Here is a 20,362-nt window from a genome sequence, read left to right as displayed (position 1 = left end):
ATAACTAAATGCCCTCCCTAATACCAACCACTTTACAGAGTGTGCTGAGCGTTTTATTACATGGCACCAGCACAAGTGCTCTTCCTACATGATGCAAGTGCTCTTCCAACATAACGCAACATTTATGTGGAACCGGCACAAGTGCTTTTTTTGCGTAGAACCGGCACAAGTGCTTTTTTTGCAAGGAACCAGAAGAGCATCAAAGTGTAGAAAATCTGCCTCAACAAGAATTCATCTAATTCATGCCAGCATGGAAGAATAGGTGAAAACTAAATGCAAAAACAAACTAAACATGACAAACAGTAGGACTGGTCAGTTTTCTCTCTTGCTGTTTATGCCAGCTGAAAAAGGGCTGCAGCAAGTAGAAAGATTCTATGAGACCTGTACACACAAAACATATGCAAATATATACATATGTGCCAGGCTTCTTTTCAATTTTTATCTATGAAATCGACTAACAAGGCTTTAGAGGACCTGGGACTATAGTAGAAGACACTTGCCCAAGGTAGTATACAGTAGGACTGAACTGAAGACTACACAGGTGGGAAGCAAGCTTCCTAATCACATACATAACCATCATAGACTGCATAAAAAAAAACAGAAACCATCAAGCTAGCTGACATGAAGTCATTTACCAACACTCCAACATGACTGTGGTTCAAACCACAGCTATGTTGTACTATAGTGGCCCCTATTTCTTGGAGTTGGTTTATCTCATACCACTTCCATTCAGGTTCATCCAATCCGACTTTGTTACCCATATTACACCCACCTTGGACTAAACCTTTTTCTTGGTCCTTCATCTCTAGAAGGTCAACCACCCTCAACTTGTAGTTCTTGAGCACATATACTCTGGTTTCCCCAGTCTTGGAGAGTTTGTAAAATCCATGAACATAAACACATTTTCTTCAGACAAAAAAAAAAAAGTTTAATTCATGAAATTGAAAAACAGAAAAGCTAGTAGCATGTAGAAGATATGAACCAGTAAGGAATAACCCAGTAATTTTCAATCAAAAGAAATCTTAGCTAACAGCAGAACAGGTATACAAGAAATGCAACCTATATCTTCCATTTTCCCCAGCTGCCAGCCAACCTCATGTTTTCTACAAGTTTCCTCCCTGCTTATTCCTTTATCTTGCTCAATCTCCATCCCCAACATTCATGGAATGGGGCAGCATATTCACTAGAACAATGTTTCTCATAGGAGAGGGGACCTAAAATTAATTATAAATAAAACAAATTGCCATTTTTAATATTAAAAAAATAAGGGTGAGCTGAGAAGTTCATAGGCTAAACTGATATCATCCAGCTCAGAACTAACTAGTAACAACTCTTGAAAATGGACAAAATTTGGTATCATGGTGCTATCATGTACCTACAGGAAAAGGGTTTAGTACCCAAGGACATTCATGCTAACTTGCTTGCTACATTAGGGAATGACGCTCCAGCTTTATCAACAGTACAAAAATGGGCAGCTGAATTGAGGAGAGGAAAGGAAATTCTTGAACACAAGCCAAGGTCTGGGCATCCTACCACTGCCTTCACCACATGGGGATGGATGACAGGTGCTTGACTATAAATCAAATAGCCAATGCTATTAGAATATCCCATGAGAGTTGAGAATATTCTTCACAATGAACTTGGCACGATAAAGGTTTCTGCTTGATGGGTGCCACATCTGACAACTGATCAAAAGCACATCAGGCTGATCACATCACAGGAAAATCTGACATTGTTTCAGGCAGATCTAGCAATGTCTACCACCCAATAGGTACAGCCCATCCATCTAGTGAGATTCTGTTTACTCACAAAGCTTTAGCTATTTTGGCCCTTTTGATTAAAAAATGTTCACCCAAGGTACTGTACAGTGGAAACTTTTGAACATTTCCTAACCCCAGGTGAGTGTTGGTTTTATCACTTTGAACCAAAGACAAAGACAATCCATGCAGTGGAAACACTCCTCATTTACTTTGAAGAAGACCAAGGTCATTTCATCTGCATGGAAGGTGATGGCCTTAGTTTTTGGGGATGCAAAAGGCATTGTGTTTATTGACTATCTTCAAAAAGGCCATACCATCAATGGAGAGTACATGCACAGCAACCATTGAAATGAAGGACTTGTCTGTTGGAGCATTGTTTGATGAAACAAGACCACCTTCATCAGTTTTCCTGGGTGTTTGATCTTCATAGCCTTTTTATTCTTAGTTTGCCCACCTAATGAATGTAGGGCTTAAAATTTCAATAATATTTAGAGAGTGGCTGATATTTGCCAGTTTGAGAATCACTACATTAGAGGTTTGTAGTATTGTATTACATAATCAAACCACTTCATTTCCTATCTTATGACAACTGACAGGAGTGCTTTATGATTTACAGTAACCCTATATGGCTTATATCAACATGTAAGTAATAGGATGACAAAAGAAAGTAATTCAGATTTTTAAAATGCAAGAAAACAAAATAATTGCCAGGTGCAAAATTCAGAGTAACTAGGTTGAAGCTTTCTGCTCATGCTATTTATAAATAAGAAAAATTAAAAAGGGTAGCCACAAAACTATCATAGATACATTTTTTTTTTGTTGCTCAAAGTGTATTGTGCATAACTTTTTCAGAGCTTTGAACACTAAGGGACAGGAAAATTTTAAAACTCTGATAGAAACTATAAAAAAAAAATTTTTAAACTATCACAACAATAAAAGGATGTAGTTCTAGAGAAGAAAGATTAAGTAGTACTTAGTATAGGATCTAGGATTAGTGAGTTACTGATGAAATGGTGAAAAGATGAGATAAAAGCAACATGTGCATTTTCAAAGTAAAGGTGATACATTGTTGGGAAATTGAAACAGGGACCAAGACTGTTGTGATGATTTAACCCTTTTAGTACCAGATAGCTACTGAAATAAACTGCTTTGTTTCAATTAATATTGAAAATATGAAGAATTTAGTAAAGTTACACTATTAAGCTAGTATTTGGAGCACAATTTAACAATTTTGATGACTTAAGTCAGATAATTTTAAAACAGGAATGTTGTATCATGAAACTTGGGGTGGCCTTTGGTGGCTAATATCAAAAGGGCTAAAAGAGAGGAGAGAGCCAGACAATTTGAGTGGATTGCTGAGTGAAGGTTTGCTCATCAAATAATCTTATGTGGATGTACTTTGTTGTGTATGATGGGCTCACAAACGCCAATGTATGAGAAGCACTTTAATATATGGTGTAACTATTTTGAAGTTGAAAAACTGCTGAAACATGTCTAAGGAGTATGACGAGTGTGCAGTCTGAATTATCTGTAGAGGCTAAAGAGAAATGAATTTAATCCATTGGATATACAATGCTAACTTGCATGAAAAGCAAGCAGGTAAAGAGGCTGAGCATAACAAGACTAGCTAATGAATGCAGGAAAGAAATGTTGCACTAGTATGGATAAGTGAGGCTAGTATGGATAAGTGAGGCAAGCAATAGCCACTTAGAAAAAAAAAGCACCAAGAGTAATAGAAAACTATGGTGGAAGGCTAAAGAAAATAATTCAAAAGCAATATATAGAAAACCTGTACAGTTCATGCTATTTACCATGGAAAAAATATGATAAAATGGTGAAATATTTTGTAACTCAAAAAAGGAAAGCTACATTGTGCAATAGAATTTTGTAAAATGAATGTAATTACACAAAGATCATGAAAAACAAAAACTGGTTAAATTAGGAACTTTTAAACTACCAGATGGGGAGAAGGTAAGCCAGAGGTAGAAGATAGCTTCTATTATCTGGGTGACTAAGTTAGTAGCAGAGCTGGATGCTTCGATAGCATAGCTGGAAGAATAAGATTAGGCTGAGCAAAGTTCAGAGGGCTCCTACTTCTGCTGGCAACAACGGGTCTCTCTCTCTCTCTCTCTCTCTCTCAGAGTGAAAGGCAGATTGTTTGATGCCTGTGTGCAAACAGCTATGCTACACAGCAGTGAAACATGGGTTATGACAGCCAAGAACATGCGTAGGCTAGGAAGAAATGAAACCAGAATGCTTTGCTGGATGTGCAATGTCAGTGTACAAGTTCAACAGAGTTTAAGCATCTTGAGAGAAAAGTTGGGTATAAGAGGCATCAGATGTGGTATGCAAGAGAGACAACTGTGCTGGTATGGTCATGTGATGCATATGGACGAGGACAACTGTGTAAAGAAATGCTGATCTCTAACTGTGGAGGGAACCTGTGGTAGAGGTAGACCCAGGAAGACGTGGGACAAGGTGGTGGAAGCATGATCTTCAAACTTTGGGTCTCATAGAAGCAATGATTAGCGGCCAAGAACTTTGCTGATGTGCTTGAGAAGACCCACCAAGCCAAGTGAAATTATAGTAGTGGCTGATGCTGGTGTCATGTAACTGGTACCCATGCCGGTGGCATACAAAAAGCACCTTTCAAATATTGGACCTCATGGAAGAAATGACCAAGACCTTTGGCATTATGTCGTGCTTGAAAAGAAGACTCATCAAGCCAAGTAAAATCAGTCATGGCAGATACTAGTGTCATGCAAATAGCACTTGTGCTGGTGGCACATAGAAGTACCCATTACACTCTCAGAGTGATTGGCTTTAGGAATGGCATCCAGTCATAGAAACCATGCCAAATCAGATTGGAACTTGGTGCAGCCTTCCAGCTTGCCAGCCCTAGTCAAACCATCCAGCTCATGCCAGTATGGACAACAGATGCTAAATGATGATGATAATAAAAATTAAAGTAAAAAAAAAGTATCAAAGTAAAGTTCTGAAACAAACAACTATTTCATTAGGTCTTTCACAACATCCTTGACAGATGTAAAGTTACATAATATTTGTAGTTTTATACATTAGAATGACACTTCGGACTTGCATCAAACGGTTAATTCTTGGATTTACCAGTGTTGGGATCTACCGGATTTCCTACACCACCGGAATTTCAATCTTCCTTGAGACTAATTCAAGAGTGGAGATAGCCACAACCTTGGGTTGAGTACATTGTATTGGCATCAGCCACAACTGCAATCTCAGCTGGTCCAAAGTTGGAAGAGTGCTTTTTACGTGCCACTAGCACAGGTGCCAGTTATGCAACACTGGCATCAACCACAACCATTATATATATATATATATATATATAGGTGACTCCCTTCCTTCAAGTCCAGGCAAAGTTGTTTATGGAAGACCACTTGTCATCCATGCATACCAGTCTCCCCTCTCCATGCTACCAATGTTTTCCAAGGGAAAGGTAAAGGCTGATACAGCTTGGCACCAGTGACATCGCAACTCATTTCAACAGCTCAGTGAACTGGAGCAACGTGAAATAAAGTGTCTTGCTCAAGAACACAACATGCAGTACAGTCCAGTCCAGGAATCAAACTCACAACCTCATGATTGTAAGCTCGATGCTATAACCACTGAGCCAAGCACCTTCACACACATATATATTCTGCAACTAAATACTCTTTTACACAAGTTAGTAATGCTGATAAGGACATGAAGCTTTATATCTACAAGTCATTACTGACAATGAAATGCAGTGAAAAAAATTATAAACATGGAATAACTAACTCATCTTTTTTTACTTCCTCTCTGCTCAGATTATTCAGTAAGGTCATATAAAGGCTCATCAAAAGCTAGGGTAAGCTTTCCATAGTGCAATTCAAGATATTTGTTGCCATGAACACTTATCAGCACCAACTCCATTCCTCTGCACCATCTGTTTAATGACATATTTTTCACATACTTCTGAATTCAAATCTCACAAGCTTAGGCAATATTTTCCACTTCCAAGAAGATTGATGAAGTAAACTCAACATTTTAATGAGGTTGTGATAATTATTCTATCTCCCTTTAGCGTGCACATGCGCATGCACACACAAACACATTGTACCTAAGATGGAAGTCGGTGCCCCAGCATGGCCGTGGCCTTCAGGCTAAAACATTTTTAAGGATTTAAGGATTTAATAAATTGTGAAAAGTTAAGAGCAGATAAATTTCTTAAATTTTGTTCGAGATTAATATTTTGAACAACTAATATATTTTTAGTTAATCTGTATTTATACTGATATTTTTAGTGATTATTCAACCAATAAATCAAAAGAACTGTAACTATTAAAGTGTTATCTCAAGGCTAACAAAACTTTAAAAACAGAGGTGATAACTAAGAACAAAAAAATTTAATTACTAGAAAAATTATGGTCACTCATCAATTTTGAAGTATGAATGTTTGGAGAAGATGATTTAAAGAGAAAAAAAAAGTGAGAAAAAGACAAAAAAAGAAGCTGCATCTATTTGTGATGGATATGTGAGTATAATTTAAGTAAATTTTGCTGTGAAGGGACAATGAGGATTTTGATTTTGCCTAGGATTGGGCAAATGTGTCTTGATTGCAGGATAGTTCTTTTACCGTTCTGTTTCCTCAACTCAAATTGTTTTGATGTATCATGACACATTTTACACCATGATGATCAGTCAAGGCAATGACTTTCCCAAGATGTCAAATTAAGCTGTAGAGACTTTAGTGATTGCTTCAACTTATCCTTATACCTAATGATGGGCCTCATTTACTGCAGTATCCCTCTACTTGTTGACCAGACAAAAGAATTTTCAGAATGCAGTCATCTTTCATTCAAACATGTTCTACCCATCTGCACCAAATTCTTAACAGCATGCTTCTGATACTAAAGATATCACTAGAGAAATACTGTTGGCATAAATGACAGCAAGTTGGATGATATACTTTGCAAGCCTGTGTCTCATAGTTTAGAATTCAGAATCCTTCGGTAAAGTGGAGGACATGAGCACTATATATATATATGCGTGTGTGTATGAGAGAGATTGCACAAAATAAGGGAAATTATCACTTTATATTTAACCATTTTTTCTATTGGCAATATGACAAATTCAGAATTGTTCTAGTCTCAATATATGTGTTCATATTAAGGCAGTGAGCTGGCAGAATCATTAGTATGCTGGGCAAAATGTTTAGTGGCATTTTGCCCAGCTTTATGTTCTGAGTTCAAATTCCACTGAGGTCAACTTTACCTTTCATCCTTTTGAGGCCAATAAAATATATACCAGTTGCATACTGAGGCTGATGTAACTGACTTACCCACTTCCCAAAAATTGCTGAACTTGTACTAAAATCTGAAGCCAATATGTGTCTATATGCATTATGTATGCCTTGTACTTCTTTACTATAGCCCTCCGTTTTTCTTTTTTGAAAATATTTATATTTAAATAAGTTCAAATGCATCTTCATCAGGCCTATCTAATTTCTAAAGTGTACAAACTGTTGGAGCACAGATGGCTGAAGCTTCAGTCACAAAACTGTTGAATTATTTAATGTCCCAAGAACTGCAGTGTTTAATATAATGTTGGCATTCCAAAACCAAAGTAAAAACAGCTCTGGCAACTGTAATTCTGGATGGAAAGCAAAGCTCACAGACAAAAGAATAATGAAACATATGGTATCTGAAAACCATTTAACAACAGTAGTAAAAGTGACAGCAGAGTTAAACCACTACACTGCCAACCTGTCTCAACCAAAACCATTCATTGTGAGCTTCATAAAATGGAATACCATAGGAGGGCTGCAATTGCTAAACCTCTCCTACTTCCATCAACATTGACAAATAGAAAAAATTATATCTAGACTAACTGATGTGGTTAATGACTCAATGGAACACTGTCATCTCTCTGATGAATTCTCATTCATTTTCTTTTTCCTCACTTTGGGGCAAGTTTATGTCTGGGGACAGCCCAAACGACCCCTCAACCCCAACTGTTTGGCACCTACTATGAAGCATGGAGTTGTCTCTGATGATTTGGGAAGCCATATCAATATTCTCTTGGCTCTTTTGTTGTTCTATATGATAGAGTTAGCAGCAAAGATTATCAGAGTATTTTGGCAATCATGTATAAACTTTGTTCTTAGATGATAGCACAATCTTCTATGATGATGTACCAAATTACATGACCAATGTTATTCAGAATTAGTACAAAGAGCACAAAAGTGAAACAGACCACTTAGATTGGCCCCAACAATCACTAGACCTCACAATATGTTTATGGTGCATTTTGGAGCAGTAAGTGAAGAGCTGCTTTCCTTCACTACCATCATTGAAAGAGCTAACGCAGGTTTGACTTGAAGAGTGGCTCAAAATTAACCCTAACAACCTTTCAGAATCTGTACAAGTCAATTTAGTTCACACAAAAGCTGTGAGTGATGCCGAAGGTGGATGAACTTCACACTAATAACAAAACGTTTCCACTATTTTGTCCGACTCCTGTAAGTTTAGAATCAGGAAGGCTCTAACTACAATCAAAACTTTTAATACAAATAGGTTCAACTGACTATTTTGTTACATTATATAGGATTCATTAAATATACGTTTAAATAACTCTTCTTAATGTATTTTTCTCTTAAATTAGAATTCTGGACAAAATAAAGAAATCCCTCGAACTGTATGTCCAAGCAAGAAAAATAAATAATAAATTTGATTAAAGCCATAAAGGCGCAAAACTGAAAATTAAACCAGGAGTCAATTTGAAACAATAGTTTAAAATGAACAGATGATAAATTTCTTTTGGGGCTTGAACTCTGCTCAAGCATCATTTGAAAGTGATATTCTTGTACACATTCTGCCATGTATAAAATGTTTCAGTGCAGAAAGAATTAAAGGGTTAGCAAAAACTGACTGTATAAATGGACAACCAGATGGGATTAAGCAAATCTTAGATCCAGTTTAAAATCTCTTAAAGCCAAATCATTTCAGTTATGACAGTCAAACATGTATAACTATCACAATTTCATTTGTTTTCCTTGTAAATTTGTAACTGTTTTAACATTCATTTCTGAATTGAAATCTCATAGGGGGAAATTCGTGATAAAGTAGCAGCAATGTACTACTACGTTAAAAATTTGACTATAATACATCTTGTCTACAAAATTGTTCATGTACCTAGTCAAAAAGAAATCAATATTTATCACTTGAACAAGATAAATGAAGCACAAAGCGAGTATTGATTTTAAACCATTATTGATGTGTTGTGGGCCCGTGCATTGTTACAGTAATTAAATTATGAAGATCGCCAAAATTTAAAATCAACAATAATATGTGAACCGATATTTGACATGCAAACTTGACTGAAATTTGGGTGTTTGTTTAAAAAGCTGAACTTAAGAAGCAAAGAAAAAAAAATGCAAGGACTGAAAAATTTGCAACATTTATTTTTTTCCTCGATTTGATATTTACAAGATATTACTAAAAATTGCACGAGGAAGAGGGCCGAACAAGCCTAATTAAGTGGTAGTTAATAAAATAAAGGTGAACTGAGAAGTGCTTTATTGAGGAGACAACCCCCCCCCCCACTGCATTTAAGCTGACTTTGTATTTCTCATCAGTTACATTTAAGTTACATATGTTTTTAAGGGCATCAACGACATTCAGTCTCATTACTCTCCACCTCTACGAACCCCAATCCAGTGTGTATGTGAAAGAATAAAATAAGTAAATTATATATCTGTTAAAGTCGAAAACACAAGGTTTTGATTTCAATTTAAAACTAATTTACGTCTCTAATATTCTTATGAAATGCATAGCTATCACAACTTTTGATTACTCTCTATAATTCAAAGACAATTATATCGATACAAAGGAATTTTATGGCCTCACATTCACACAGTCATTGAAAACTTGACCGAGAAAATGTTGACGAAATAAATAATGATTTAGTTTTGTTGTTTTCCTCTTAATTTGCAACAGAGAGTGGGCTGTGTACGTGTGCTGGTGCAGGAACGACAAGGTTTGTTTACAATAAACAGACATTCCAGTGAAACTACTCATAATACAAACGGGAGACATTTCATAATAAAATTTATTAAAGAAAAGAGTAAATAAAAATTTAGCAGTGTAAACAAGAACTATCATACAGGAAGAAACATAAAAAATATACAAACATACGAAATCTATATATATATATATATATATATATGCATGCACACACATATACACACTTTTGGGCTAAATATATATCAAGAGAGGAAACAAGTATTAAGACACTAGAACGTGTCGAAATAATTATAGTTACGCATAATGTATATTGTACAAAAAGGTAATAAACACTCATTACACACACACACATACGTGCACAGATAAACAAGCATACATATATACAATAAATTTATAAAGTTAATATATTGTATTTGTACTCGCATACGTCACAAACAGCCGCGCTAAGAAGTAAATATTAAAATATGTTTTGTGAACAGTCAATGTAAATCATTAAGTTAAGAGAAACAGGCAAAAGGCTGGGTGGACAAAACATGCCCACGCTTCAGCCGCGCTGAAAAAGCAGGACAGGTGTAGAGAGTCAAATTCTACACCTAAATAAATACACAAACAAAAATAAGAGTAATAATTATTCTCATTACTATACGTAGAAATTTAAAATTTCAGCTTACCTTGAAGAGGCTTGGTGCGAAGTCATCTTCGAGAGAAATATCCCCTAGTCGGTTTGCTGTTATCGTAGGTCCGGCATCGTCCCCAGAATTGTGTCGTTTACCAGATGTTGTATTCCCCATCTTTATCTTCAAGTCAAGCACACTTATTTACTATCTTTCTCTCAATCTCCCAAAAATAAATTATATTAAGATAAAAATTGCCACTAACTGAAGTAGTCACTGCTGGCTATAAACAGAATTAAAATTCAAAGAAAAAAAAACATGAAAAAATCAAGTCCGTGTTTGGAAGGAGTCAGCTGACCTGACTATCGAAATAGTAAAATAGACATTCTATTTATGTAATAGTCATTACACTATTACAAAGTTTTGTTAATATTTCCTATGTAATATGGTCAATTGGTATAACAAGATTAGCTAATAGGTGCAAGAAGCCATATACAATGTCTGTTTTGAATGCGCCTGAATATCTATATTCCATAGACAAGAACTTAGCACCTGAAACGTTGGTTTTATGATTTCCTCTTTTCTTTTTATTCTACCCCTCTTTAACTTCAAAACTTAAATCACAAATACTGACAGATACGATAATGCAATCAATCAATCAGCATCGTTAAGACAAGTTAGTATGCTGGGATCAATCAATCATAATTTCAATTCAAGAATGAAGAAATGCAATAAAAATCCAAAACGATAAGTGTTCAGGGGTATTTACCAGAGAAACGAATAACTTAAAACATTGAAGAAAACGTTACTTTTTCAATGACTTCAACTATCTGCAAAGAGAAGGAAAGAAGGTGACCTTCAGGAACAACAAACAGTAAGCCACTTGTCAGATGGCATCTGCATATCCAAGTTGGTCCCGCACGCACACGCAGGCCAAACCAGTCTTGTCCAAAGCTGGACTGAAATAGTGCTAGAGTTACCTTTCTTTAGAAGCATGGTGTCGTCCTTTATCATTAACAATATTTAATAAGTTTTCGTCGTGTTTAATATATATACATATGTTATTTTTGATTAGGGCTTATTTGACATTTGCATTGTGTAAATATTGTTCTTAACAAAAATATTGCTTTCGTAAATTTATTAACAGTTGAGAGTTACGAGATTAACCCTCAGCTGAAGCGGTCTATTGACGATTGGTTTTAAATATATACGGATGCTCCTTACTGCCATAATTGATTGTCTAACTTAAACTTATTTGTAAGGTAAGTCGGGGTTTTTCAAACTGTGTTCCGCATCAGTTGTCACCGTTTCTTTGAGTGATTTGGGAGAAATAAACTTGTGATGTGTATCAAAACTTGTGTTCTGATTATATATTTCTAATGAAATATTGTCTATGCAATATTTCTTGTATTTATGTTTATTCTAATTAATGATTTAATAAATAATGAAAACACAGTTCACCACAAAAGATTCGAAATAATGGTTAAAAACTTAAAACTCCATTCCTATTGCATTTCATTGCTATCTAAGGTTTTGCCAACAACTGTTTGGGCATGACAATTCCATACAAAGATATTTTTAAAAAAGATCAACAAAACTGCGGAGATAAAACAGTTTATGGAAATAGAAAATCATGCTTGGTATTTTGTGATAGAGTTTTCTACACTGCTTTGCATTAATCTATACAGACGTTTATTTAATAAAAAGTAGTGAAAATATGTTAAATAAAAATAGTGCAAATATGTTTTTAGATGAACTATTTTAAAAGAATCTTTGGTTATTTATTTACTTCTGCTGTTCAATTTGATATCTTATGAAGAGAATACTATCCTGAAGTTGCCAGATTCAGTTTCTGCCACACCAAAGTTGATAGATAGACAGAATTGCCTTTGTGCGGTGCTGTCACATCACGTATTACATGAACACCCCAGTAACCTTCGATGAAATAAACAAAATAAAGGCACAAAAAACATGAATTTTTTAAAATTTGCTCTGTAAGACTAAGTAATGAAAAATTTTCGTTACTGTCCGAAACATGTTAAGATTATTAATGAACTGGAACTTTATGCAGAATTATGGTAAACTATATTTATTAGTAAACATGTTTTTTTTTAATTATTCAAGGCGCGAAATTGAAAGATTTGGCCAAGAATTTATTTATATATTGTGAAAGTATATATACTCCCTGCCACCACGTAACATATATAATTGAATTAACTTTTTTTCCCCTTGCTTATCCCATTTTCTTATTTCAAATTATACGATATCGTATGAGCTCAAAAAATATTAAAGTTATCAGCAAATGAAATGTCTCAGTTTGGACCAAACCAGCCCAAAAACGTTTCCTTAAATACATCATCCACCATCACCAGCAACAATACCAGCAGCCCCAACTCCATCAGTAACAACAGCAACACCGGCGGCAGCGACAACAGCAGCAACGCCAACAACAACGACTGCACCACAGGCAACACACGCAGGGACAAGAATATGATCGGCACCAACACCATCCCCAACGACGCCAACAGTAGCAGCCCCAACTCCAGCAGCAACACCACCAACGGCAGCAATGGTAGCAACAATAGCACCTACAACAGCAACAGGTGCAATGTCATCACAGAAGTACATGAGGTGCACTGGAAACTCTCTCAAACAGCGTATTTCCAATCATCTGTCTTCCTTCAGAGTCCTGGAAAGGAGATACGTAACATCACTGGCCAACCATATCTGGCAATTATGAGACAAAGAGATTACATACTCGATTGCATGGAAAATACTCAGGAACTCAGGCCCCTGCATCAATGGGATGAAACGGTGCAGGTTATGCATTGCCAAACGCATAAGGATCCTTAAAGACTTGCTCATGCCAGGGGGCATCCTGAACTCCAGGACAGAGATTTTCAGACCTTGCTTGCATTTTAGAAAATTCTTGCTAGTTTTTTTGGAATCTGCAGGGCAGCACCAGAGCTGGAAACCAATAATCAAGGCTGAAGAGAGACAATCATTTACTTTCGTGGTGCTTTGGTGACTGCAAGATGGCAGCGTGGCCGAAGATCGAGGGACAATGGCAAAGGGAAAATAATCACCTAGTTTTGCCCTTAAAAATGAGGCTTTTCCCCCTCCATATTTTAAAGAAGTTTCAGGCCAGCAGTGTCTGAAGATATGCCATAAGGCTAAACCCCTTATGCGCGAAAAACCCAGGGTAACTCCATAAACCGGCCTACCCCACTATGATATTAACTGCTCTACATATTAACGTGTGCTTCTTCTCCAGATTTATATATTTCTACAAACAATATATATATATATATATATATATAATTAGCTTAGAGGATATGTTAACCTCATAAAGGGATGGTTCTGTACCTAGTATTTTGGGGAGATAAAATTCCCTTAAATCAATAAGTATATATTAAGCATGTAATTCATGTTCAGCTAATTGAAGGAAAGAAAATGGGGAGTTGAAAGTTAATAATTATTTATTATTAACAAATTGGTAATCTTTACTTCTTACAAACATTAGTGCCCAAAAGGTAAATTACAGATTTATGCTTTAAATTTGCATTTATATGTTAAGTGCATAATTTCTTCAGAGAAAAAGATATACCTGAAGATGTTACATACCAATCTATCAGTTCATGCCATCAGACTCAGGAAAGGAGTTGGAAGAAATTCCATTCGCTGCACCCAGTGTAAACTATGGACACAAGAGGTGCAGTGGAATCATAGGTAGATTAACAAATAAAGTCATCTTTGTATGTGGCAGATGTGCAGGAACAATAAGCACTAAGGGCACATGGAACTTCTCTCAAATGCCCAGGAGGCTCTCTTAAGATTGTAGATAGTTTCTGTTACGTAGGTGATCAAATTAGCAATAGTGGAATATGTTCTGAAGGTATTGTTTCTAGAATAAGAATTGGGTGGAGGAAGTTTGGAGAGCTATTACCTCTGTTGGCAACGAAAGGACTCTCAGAGTGAAAGGTAGACTATAGCCCACATAATTCGTCTGTGGCAGACGAGATTGAGAATTTTTATACAACCCTTCGTTCAACCATTGAGCAAGTACCTCTCCATAATTTTCTAGTTATAGCTGGTGATCTGAATGCTAGACTAGGACCCGATGAGACCAAGTTTACTTTCAACTCTAAAACTAATCAGAACGGAGAAATGCTCAAAGACTTCTTGGAGGAATTTAATCTCTACACCTCCAACAATTCTTTTATGAAACCAAAAGGTCAATTTTGGACATTTGAGTCCCCACTTGATGATAGGGCACAAATTGACTACCTCATCTTTCGAAAGAAATGGCGCAATAGTGTTAAAGACTCGAGATCCTACTCTTCCTTTAGTTCTGTTGGCTCTGACCACAGAATTGTATCAGCTACCGTTAAGCTTAGTCTTCGCTCATCCAAAAAAGCTAAGCCTCACCCGATGAAAATGATCGACTGGGAGGAAGTCTTATCTAACCCCGATATGTCCAAACAATTTACTATTGAGGTCTATAACACATTTCAATCCCTGTCTACTTCTGAAATAGATGCTGAGAACATTGAAGAAGTATACAGCAGCCTCATCAAATCAACAGAGGAAGTTGCACTGGCTACTCTTCCCAAAAAGAAGAGTAGGGGCCAGAGCAAACCTTCTAATTCTCCAAATGTCATCGAAGCCAGAAACCATCTAAAGTCTATATCACTAGCTTACCACCGTTCTCCATCCCAGTCACTGAAGATCCAACTCATACCTGCCAAGAAGAATCTTGATGAGGCTTACTTGAACGCCGAGGTCGACTTTATCAATGGCAAAATTAGTAAACTATCCAAAGAGCACATTAGTAAAAAACATCATCTCGTCTGGAAATCCATCAAAGACCTATCAGGCAAAAATTCTGGGTCATCAATTAGAATTAAAGGGGGATCAGCTAAGAAGCGTTTAGAAAATTGGTCAACCCATTTTAAAAACCTCCTTGGGAAGAATGCCAAAATCCCTGATAACCCCACTCTTCCAAGTGTGCCTATATCAGACACGCTGAACATAAACACCTCCCCTTTTACCATATTTGAACTAACAGCAGCCACCAAGCAACTAAAAGCCTCGAAAGCATTTGGTCCCGACAACATCCCAGCTGTAATTTGGAAGGATGATAGATTTCACACACTTTTGCTCAACCTCTGCAACCACACACTTTCCACCTTTGTCGCTCCAAAGATTTGGCACCAATCTCAAATCATTCCAATACCCAAAAAAGGCGATTTATCCCTTGTCACCAACTACAGGGGTATATCTCTAATGTCAATTGCTGCAAAACTGTACAACAAACTGATCATAAATCGTCTTGTCCTTTTTGTTGAACCTTTGCTCCGAAAGAACCAAAATGGATTCAGACATGGGCGCTCAACGCTGAGCCAGATACTATGCCTACGCAGACTTATTGAAGAATCAAAAGCATTTAATCGCGATCTTGCAATGGTATTTGTAGACTTTTCTAAAGCGTTCGATTCTGTAGATAGGTACAAGATGTTTGAAATCCTTAAGCTTTATGGGATACCAGACAAAATCATTTCTGCCATCAAGGTCCTCTACACAGATACGTCTTCAACCATCTTAACCCCTGACGGAGAAACATCATCTTTCTCAATCAAAGCCGGAATACTGCAGGGAGACACACTCGCCCCATTTCTTTTCATCATTGTTGTTGATTATGTGCTACGTATGTCAGTTGATACCATCTCTGGCAAGGGCTTTGAAATAAAACCAAGAAGAAGTTCCAGACACCCAGCTGAGTACTTGACAGACACTGACTTTGCTGACGACATCGCTCTTATCAGTGATTCTCTCTCCAATGCCCAGTCTCTTTTACAATCTCTTGAACAAGCCTCAAATTGTGTAGGTCTTTACCTCAATGAGGCCAAAACTGAATACATAAACAAGTGCCTGTCCAACAGTGACTGCATCATCCATACTCTCAACAATGCGCCCTTAAATATGGTTTCTGATTATAAATATCTTGGGTCATACATATCATCATCTGGAAAAGACTTTCTAACTAGAAAGGGTATGGCCCGGTCAGCCTGTAATGACATGCATAAGATCTGGTAATCAAATCTAAGTAGAGACTTCAAACTTGAAATATTCAAAGCCACAGTCGAACCAATTCTACTATATGGCTCAGAAACCTGGACGTTATCAAAGAAGCTTGAGGGGCGGTTGGATGGAACCTACACTCGCCTCCTTATGAGAGCTCAAAATCTCTCGTGAAGCGCCATCCAACCAAAATGCAAATATATGGGAAACTACCACCTGTGTCATCTCTTGTGAAAGGTAGGAGAGTCCAGTTTGCTGGACATTGTTGTAGAGCTGAAAAAGAAGTAATTTCTACTCTTCTCCTCTGGAAGCCATCCACTCGCAATACCAGAGGGCGCACACTCTCCTACCCTGATGTAATCTTCAGGGATACAGGCATCCAGCAACAGGACCTCCGTAATGCCATGATGGACCGTGAAGTCTGGCGTAGCATGGTAAATTCCATTGTCTCGACCACAGTCGAACAATGATGATGATGAGACTATATGATACTTGTGTGCGAATGGCTATACTCCATGGTAGTGAGACATAGGCACTGAATGCAGAAGACATATTCGTAGACTGGAGAGAAATGAAGGTAGTATGCATGTACAACAAAGTACAAATTTATTGATAGAAAAGTTAAGCATAAGAGGAATCAAATGTAACATGCAAGAGAGAAGACTATGTTGGTTTGGACATATGATGTGTCTGAATGTGAACAACTACATAAAGTTGGTGTGTCCAAAAGCTCCTGCTAATGAATTTTGTGCAAGGAATTGTGAATAAAAAGAGTTGCAGCAAAATTTGTGTCTCGCTTCCTGACAAGATCAAAAGCAGTCTCAACTGAATACATATGTAGTGGAGGTTTAGTGAAATTCTCTCTCTCTCTCTGTTATATATAACATAAATACAGACATAGCTGATAACAGCTAACTTTCAGCCTCTTGGACCCTGTTGTGTCCACTACTCTCATTGGTTGGTATTGGCGCAATTTGTCTCTTGCTCTATTATGTGCCAATGTGCCACCCAACCAATCTCAGCCTTCTAAGGTCCCGTGACACAGTCTTCTAAATCTCCGTTGGAGCCTCCTAGTCGTTATAAAAAGCTAGTTATAAAACCATATTTCGTCTTTGGTTCTAGACCTTCTAAGGTCTAACCACTGACCACAGAGCCCACAGCCAGTTTCAGCAACAGACAATACCAGCAGCATTCAGGACTTCCATCTCTGTCGCCTTCATCTTAACATTGCCAACATCTCTACGTACACAGCAGCATTCGCTCAGGTCCAACTCCACACTGTTTGTGAATTACTTCACCGTGGTTAACAGAAAGTACAACCTGCAAGATCTTTCTGTATCAAGTAACTGACTCTGCATAGTAGGCACAACTGCTTACATGACATGTGCTTCAACTGGCTCTGCATTGTAGCCACAACTTCTTGTTACAGCACTTCAACTAGTGTATACCTTACTACGAACTGGTATTTATCTTCATTGTGTTAGGCAATTGCAGAAGTATCTAGCCAAAAATAAACCTCTGTACTTGGTTTTTGTCGACATGGAGAAAGTTTTGACAGGGTCCCCTGCTCCCTTATCTGGTAGTCAATGCAGAAGGTAGCACAGATGAGTGGTTAGTGAGAGCTGTACAAGCCATGTAAAGAGATGCTGCAAGTAAGATGAAGGTTGGCAATAAGTATAGCAATGAATTCAGTGTACAGGTAGGTGTTCACCAAAACCCCTTTTGTTCACCAAGACCCCTTCATCTTAACAGATGTTAAATGATGATGATGATGATGATTAACTGTAGCCACCATTTTTGTTTATCTTAGTCCTCCAAGCTTTAACAAAGGAATTCAAGACTGGCTGCCTCTGGTAGCTCTTCTATGCTGATGACCTTGTTCTTATAGCTGAATCACTACCTGACCTAGAACAGAAATTTCAGGAAGCAAGGCCTGGAATCTAAGGCGTTAATTTAGCAAAAACCAGTCCAGATAAGTAGGAAAACAGACAAATCGCAAGTCCCTTCAGAGAGATAGCCCTGCTCGATATGTTAGAAGGATGTTGGTAGAAACTTCATACATTGTACTTTTTCAGTGCAAGCTTTGGACACATAAGAGGTGTAGTAGTATAACAGGAAGGTTAACAGAGAAGATAGTCTTTGTGTGTGGCAAATGTGCAGGTACAATAAGCACTAAAAATGTACAGACAATAGACTCCCTCAAATGCTGGGGGGAATCATTAGAAGTAGTAAATAGCTTCTGTTACCTAAGAGCCAAGTTAGCAGTGGTGGAGGAAGTTGTGAAAGTATAGTTGCTAGAATAAAAATGGGCTGGGCAAAGTTCAGAGAGCTTTTACTCTTAGTAACTAAGGGCCTCTCCCTCAGAGTGAAAGGCAGATTGTATGATGCCTCTGTATGTACAACTGTTACATAACAGTGAAACATGGGCTTTGACTACAGAGAACTTGCAAAGGCTTGAAAGAAATGAGGCTAGCATGCTCCGCTGGATGAGTAATGTCAGTGTGCATGCATGACAGAGTGTAACTGATTTAAGAGGAAAACCGAGTATAAGAAGCATCAGAGTTGTGTGCAAGAGAGAAGACTATACTGGTTTGATCAGGTGACACATATGAATGAGGTCAGTTGTGTAAAGGAGTGCCAAGCTCTAATTGTGGAGGGAACCTGTGGAAGGGGTAGCCCTAGGAAGATGTGGGACAAAATATCTGGTCACTGGACCTCACTGAGGAAATGACAAAAAACCAGGAGTCATGGCGATTTACTGTACTTGAAAAGACATGTCAAGCTAAGTAAAATCACTGTCTCCATACAGGCTTGTCCTTTGCAGGTGCTGGTGCCACATAAAATGCACTCGTGCTCATCACACTATAAAGTAATTGGTGCTAGGAAAGGCATCCAGCTATAGAAACCATGCCACAGCAGACAATTGGAGCCTGAACAGCTCTCTAGCTGGCCAGCTCCATGTCAAACTGTCCAACCCATGCCAGCATGGAAAACAGACATTAAATGACGGTGATGATGATAATGTGCAGTCCCATCTCAGCACCAGATTTGCACCCTTTAGCACAGTATCTACTTCAGCTCCATAGATGTGATCATAATTGTCCTTCTTCCTGAGCCATGCTGCATCCACCACTTGAACATACTCTAATTCCAGAACAACTCCTATTGCTATACTACTTGCATCACACCATATGATTCTGTTTTCTGATTTGGGTACACACCAACTTCACTTTACTGGGTCCTCTACTCTCACTCTCTCTAGAATATTTTGCATAAGGAACTATCTTCTCTTTTGCTTTGTTGCCCAGCTCATTCCTTCAGCTTCCTTCTTGATATACATGCAAATATGAAACTTTTATTTGTTATAAATAAGGACTGGTGATAAGACCAATCTGAAGCAACAACAGCTTAAATCCGTTTGAAAAATCTAAGTGAAGAATATTTGAAAAGTAAATGTTTGGCATTGAATCAAAGGAAGCTACATTTTCCTCTTTTATGTGAAAAAAACAAAAATGCTTTACTTGTTTCTTATTGCATTTTTATTAACTAGCAGCATTAGAAAACTTGAAACATCACACAAAAAATTTGGTGGAATTTGTAATAGACACAAAAAAGATGTCAAAAATATTGATAACATACCACCTTCTAATAACACAGTTTTGAAATATTTTCATGAGGAATGAGGATAATCTTACAATACAGGCTGCTAGTATATTTTAAAGAGCACTGTGACATTACAATGGATTTTACCTTAAAATCAAAACCCCAACAACTAAAACTGGTACGTTTCCAATATTAATGAAGTCTACGATAAGCACAAAAGCATTAAAAGACATAAAATACAGTTAATAAACAAACAGAAAATAGCAGAAATAGTAGAAGCAAG

At 37.3% G+C, this 20,362-nt stretch overlaps 1 protein-coding gene and 1 long non-coding RNA gene across 5 annotated transcripts in view; one reads left to right on the top strand and one right to left on the bottom strand.

Annotated features, from left to right (window-relative positions):
• LOC115209242 (5'-AMP-activated protein kinase subunit beta-2) overlaps positions 1 to 12,003 on the bottom strand; it is a 40,449-nt gene extending 28,446 nt beyond the window's left edge. The window contains exon 1 of one of the 4 annotated variants that reach the window (XM_029777526.2): positions 10,453 to 12,003. In XM_029777526.2, the coding sequence (XP_029633386.1) occupies positions 10,453 to 10,572 (120 nt within the window). In that variant the 5' untranslated portion in view covers positions 10,573 to 12,003. The remainder of the gene's footprint in view (positions 1 to 10,452) is intronic. The other 3 variants (XM_029777528.2, XM_029777524.2, XM_029777527.2) reach the window with 3 other exon arrangements.
• LOC118762608 overlaps positions 1 to 20,362 on the top strand; it is a 29,672-nt gene that overhangs the window by 6,584 nt on the left and 2,726 nt on the right. The window lies entirely within an intron of this gene.

The sequence above is a fragment of the Octopus sinensis genome, linkage group LG3, assembly GCF_006345805.1.
Source record: "Octopus sinensis linkage group LG3, ASM634580v1, whole genome shotgun sequence".
Classification (NCBI taxonomy): Eukaryota; Metazoa; Mollusca; class Cephalopoda; order Octopoda; family Octopodidae; genus Octopus; species Octopus sinensis.
This window is presented reverse-complemented; position numbering and strand designations above follow the sequence as displayed.